Source organism: Nicotiana tabacum, chromosome 20 (genome assembly GCF_000715075.1).
Source record: "Nicotiana tabacum cultivar K326 chromosome 20, ASM71507v2, whole genome shotgun sequence".
Lineage (NCBI taxonomy): Eukaryota > Viridiplantae > Streptophyta > Magnoliopsida > Solanales > Solanaceae > Nicotiana > Nicotiana tabacum.
The window spans coordinates 44,088,214-44,093,101 of NC_134099.1; the positions used below are offsets into that span (position 1 = coordinate 44,088,214).

Below are 4,888 nucleotides of genomic sequence, written 5' to 3' on the forward strand. Positions count from 1 at the left end.
GAAGAGTGAATAGTCCAAATGACTCTGGACAAAGCCAAGTTGTTGTATAGTTTCATTAAGCTTGAGATTCCACTATCTTGGTGCTTGTTTTAGGCCATACAGTGATTTCTGGAGTTTGCAGAATTGAGTAGTCTCCCCCTATCTAGCAAACCCTTCTGGAATAGTCATATAAACCTCCTCCAAAAGATCTCCTTGCAAGAAGGCATTGTGAACATCCATTTGATAGTTGAACCAATGTCTTGAGGCTGCCACAGCTATCACTGTTCTAACAATAACCATTTTTGCAACTCGTGAAAAGGTTTCTTTATAGTCCAAACCAGCTTGTTGACTGTAACCCTTGGTTACTCGTCATTCCTTGTACCTTTCCACTTCTCCTGATAACTTATACTTGACTTTGAACACCCATTTGCACCCAATAGCTACTTTACCTTTAGGGAGATCAACAATTTTCCAAGTTTTGTTGTCTTCTAGTGCTGCAATCTCTAGTTTTATGGCTTCAATCCACTTTGAATCTGTGGCTGCTTCCCTATAACTAGTAGGCTCTACAATGGATGAGTAGGAGTTTAAGGCAGTCTTATATGATAAGGTTAAATGATCATAGCAGATGTAGGAAGAGAGATGATAGGCATAATTGGATTTTTTGTGGTGATAAAGTCTTCCATCCACAGAGGTTGCTTGATAGTTCTAGTGGATTTTCTGAGTGGTTCAGACTGAGAAGAAGGTTCAGTAGAAGGAGGTAAACTGATGGTAAGTTCTTCTAGGATGTTATTGCTAGGTGAAGGGTTTATACTGATATAAGGTAGTGAAGTCAAGTGATTTTCTATGATCAATTCTTCTTTTATGGTTTGGGAGGTTGTTGTGCTATTGGGAGAGGTATTGAGACTGTTCCTTGAAGTGTCAGTGTCATGAATAGGCTCTAGCATTGGAAATAAGGGTAGAGCAGAAGGAGTAAAGTGTTTAAAAGGAAAACAATCTTCTCTAAACACCACATTTCTACTTATAAAGAATGATCTACATGGTAGATCATAATGTTTGTATCCTTTTTGAGTAGAGGAATACCCCCATTAAGGTAGCAGGAATGACTCTAAGTGACATTTTATCAGTGATATTGGGTTTTGATGCATAGGCAAGACAATTAAAAGTTTTTAAATGATCAAGATTATGAGGGTATGAGTGCAACATTTGAAAAGAGGATTTATAATGTAGGGTGGCAGAAGGTAACCTGTTAAGCAAATAAACAGCAGTATCAACACACTCTCCCCAAAACATCAGCACAACTCCTTGAAACCTTAAGGACTTGGCTATATTTAGAATAGATCTGTGTTTCTTCTCTACTACACCATTTTGCTAAGGTGCATAAACACAAGAGCTTTGGTGCATAATACCATTTTCTTTGATCAACTCATCAAACTGAGAATTAAAAAAACTCATAGCCATTGTCTGTTCTTAATGTTTGAACATTAGAATTGAACATATTCTTCACTAAAGCTAAAAACTGCTTCACAGTGACAAAAGTTTCAGCTTTATTGTTCAACAGAAAAATCCAAGTATACCTAGAAAAATCATCCACCAATATTAGAAAATATCTCTTCCCATCATGTGTAGGTACTCTATAAGGACCCCATACATCCCACGCACAAGCTGGAAAGGCTTATTTGAACTAGTAGTGCTAATAAGAAATGAAAGTTTAGTCTGTTTCCCTAGTGGACATACAGGACAGTGATGATTTTTGTCTAGTTTGCAATGTTTCAAAAACTCTATTTTTCTAAGCATATCTAAAGGAGCATGGCCTAGTTTATTATGCCATACAGACAGTGGTACAGTAGTAGACACAGAGTAGCACTTTTCTTTACTGTCAAGCTCTTATAGTTGTGGTTGAGTAAGTGGTGTTGTAGGAGTTGGAGATGACTTCAGATAGTACAGTCCGCAATCTTTTCTACCAATCCCCCTCACCTGCCCACTGAAGAGGTCCTGGAATAGGCAAAAATTAGGAAAGAATGCCACACAATACTTCAGTTCCTTTGCCAACTTTGACATAGACAAAAGGTTAAACTTGAAGTCAGGAATGTGTAACACATTTTGTATATCCTGATTTCTGAGTATACTAGATCTTCCTGCATTTGATATTGACACCCCATTGCCATTTGGAAGATGCACATTTCCACCTTTTAAACTAGACTCTTTGTCTAATTTAGTCAACAACTTAGAATTTCCTACCATATGGTTAGTATCTCCAGTATCAATTATCCACCTATCATCGACTATACTGGATAGGAAAGCAAATATACCTATTGCTGATGGTTGGGAAGAGCTTGTTGCTTCTTCATTTACCTTACCAAGCATATGTAGGATTTGTTGATACTGTTCTGGAGTAAAATATGGTGTTGTTGGAAGTGAAGTTGCTGGATGAGGCTGAGGTTGACTCCTCTCCCCATGGTTTCCTCCACTGTTATTACCTGCAAAGTTAGCTGCTGAAAATACGTCATGACTTCCATTAGTAGGTATTAGTGTTCCTGAATCACCAGTGTTTCCTGCAAAATTAGTTGTAGGGAATGCATTTCCTTTCTTCTTATGCATAAAATTAGCAGGATAACCAACTAATTTGAAACAATTCTCTCTGCTATGTCCCTTGTAGTTGTAGTAGTCACAAACAAGGTTAAAAATTTTCTTTGGCCTTTGTTGAAATCCACCTCTAGTAGACACAAAAGCAGTGAGGTCAGGATTCTCTACAGGAACACTTGTGTGTACAATTGCCATTTGGCTTTCCCTCTCCATCATTGTAGAGTAGGCCTTGTTAATAGAGGGAGCCGGTATGATCATGAGAATTGGCTTCTAGCTTGCTCATGAGACTCATTTAGCCCCATAAGGAACTGTAGGAGTTTCAGCCTTTCCATAAACACAACAAATTCACGCGATTTCTTACAGTCACATCCAGGAATTGGGGCTAGACTATCAAACTCTGCCCACAGCTGTCTCAATTTTGAGAAATAAGAAGAGATCGAGCTAGTACCTTGATTAATTGTGGCAATGTTCTTATGGATCTGGAAAATTCTAGAGAGATCGGCTTTATCAAACCTCTCTTTTAGGTCATTCCACACAGCACTCGCATTTGAGGAGTAAACAATTACACTAAGCAATTCAGGTGATATACAGTTCATTATCCATGACAACACTATGGTGTTGCATCTGTCCCATAGATCTACCAGATTTGGACCAAACTTTCCTCGCCTACAAGTATCGTCGATGAACCCTAACTTGCTCCGACCTAAAATAGCAATTCTCATTGCCCGACTCCATACCGAGTAGTTTTTTGGACCTCGCAGCTGTCACATATACAATTACAATCAGCTTACACTTCCAACAAGAGTCTACGTAAATTTTATTCTCTAACCATCTTAATGGTCTAATGGCTTTTTTATCTTAAATTAATAGCATGTTTGGCCAAGCTTTTTTTTTGGGAGGGGGGCAAAAGTGTTTTATTTGGTCAAAAGTGCTTTTGGCCCAAAATTAAATTGTTTGACCAAGCTTTTAGAAAGAAAAATAGTGCTTTTGAGGAAAAACAGAGGCAGGTTTGAGAATCAGAAAAAAGTAGTTTATCTTCAAAAACACTTTTCTCAGAAATACTATTAAGAAAAATACACTTAGAAGCAGTTTTCAAAAGTTTGGTCCAATACTAATTACCGCTCAAAAGTGTTTTTCAAATTAATTAGCCAAACACAAACTGTTTCTCACCGAAAGTACTTTTTTGAAAAATATTTTAAAAAAAAACACTTCTCAAAATAAGCCGATTTTAAAAGTTTGACCAAACGTGCTATAAAGCTCCGGTTGCTTAACGTGAGTGCGTCATTAGACTGCAGCTTGCAAATGGGCTCCAAAATCAACACAAACTGTAGTGTTTAGTTACTTCAGCTGTCAGAAAGAAAAAGAATTGCTTCATTATTGAATGTCGATTAGTCCAGAAAATGTGACAAATATTATATATAGTACTACTGATTTAAAATGTGGAAATATGTACAATTGAATAAAATGGTGTGATATTAAACAATTTAAACTTAATTAATAATATAGAAATCATCACAAAAGAAAGACTATGCAAAGACTTACGCTAGGATGGAAAACTTTAAGTCAAACATATATATATATATGTTGTTTTTCTTGGTAACCACAAACACAAGGAGCACAACTACATCAGTGTATTTAAAATTAATTTTGTTTGACTCAAAAGATGTTGAAACCTTTTTGAATAAATCAATCAAAGGGAATGAAGTGATAAATCTTAGCTAAGTATAATAAACTCTAGAATAAAAGGTATAAAAGATGAACACAATGGATAATATTTCTTGATCTTGCAAGAATGAGTGATCGAACTTTAAGAATGCCAATATTTTATGTAGAGAAGTATTACAGTCGGTGTTCTTTGCTAAACAGGTAAAAAAGCTCCCCTTACAAGGTTGTTTCCCGCTATATATAAGGGACAAACCCCTTCTGAACCCTAAAAGATATATCATAGGGAATATTCGAAAGAATATTCCTAGTGCTTCATGTTGGGCCTACACTACTGTAAAAGTCACGCATACTCTGTTCGCTGTCTGTCGTCCTCCATAGGACGTAGAGCTACGAAGATCTCGTCGTTTGTCGTATTCGTCAATGGTCATGGTCATCCAAATTTGGACTCATGTAGTTAGTCCCTCCGCTTGTCGAGGTTGTAACTTGGTGTGTCCTTGATAAGCGTACACCACCCACTCTTGTGGAGAAATTTAGTTTTACGAAGCGTTATGGCTTGGCCAACAATGGGAGGTTAGCGTGCTCAACAAGACACCAGATAGTGTATCTTATCGGGAAATGACGTCATTTCCACGTGCGTCATCATTATGCGTGTTTTTGAGAC

At 37.2% G+C, this 4,888-nt stretch overlaps 1 protein-coding gene across 1 annotated transcript; it reads right to left on the reverse strand.

Moving 5' to 3' along the window:
- Positions 1-2,816: 2,816 nt before the first annotated feature.
- On the reverse strand, positions 2,817-4,655 carry LOC142174357 (uncharacterized). The gene is made up of 2 exons (XM_075240138.1): positions 4,578-4,655; positions 2,817-3,323 (listed from the first exon to the last, which is right to left on the reverse strand). Exons 1-2 carry the CDS (start codon positions 4,653-4,655, stop codon positions 2,817-2,819), a joined length of 585 nt encoding a protein of 194 aa, XP_075096239.1.
- Between the last annotated feature and the right edge of the window lie 233 nt (positions 4,656-4,888).

What these genes read in the sequence shown, in the direction of transcription:
- LOC142174357 (XM_075240138.1), bottom strand. Translation starts at nt 4,655, where the DNA reads ATGACCATTGACGAATACGACAAACGACGAGATCTTCGTAGCTCTACG. An exon ending in GACGACAGACAGCGAACAGA is followed by an intron (nt 3,324 to 4,577) that starts GTATGCGTGACT and finishes TATATGTGACAG; the next exon opens with CTGCGAGGTCCAAAAAACTA.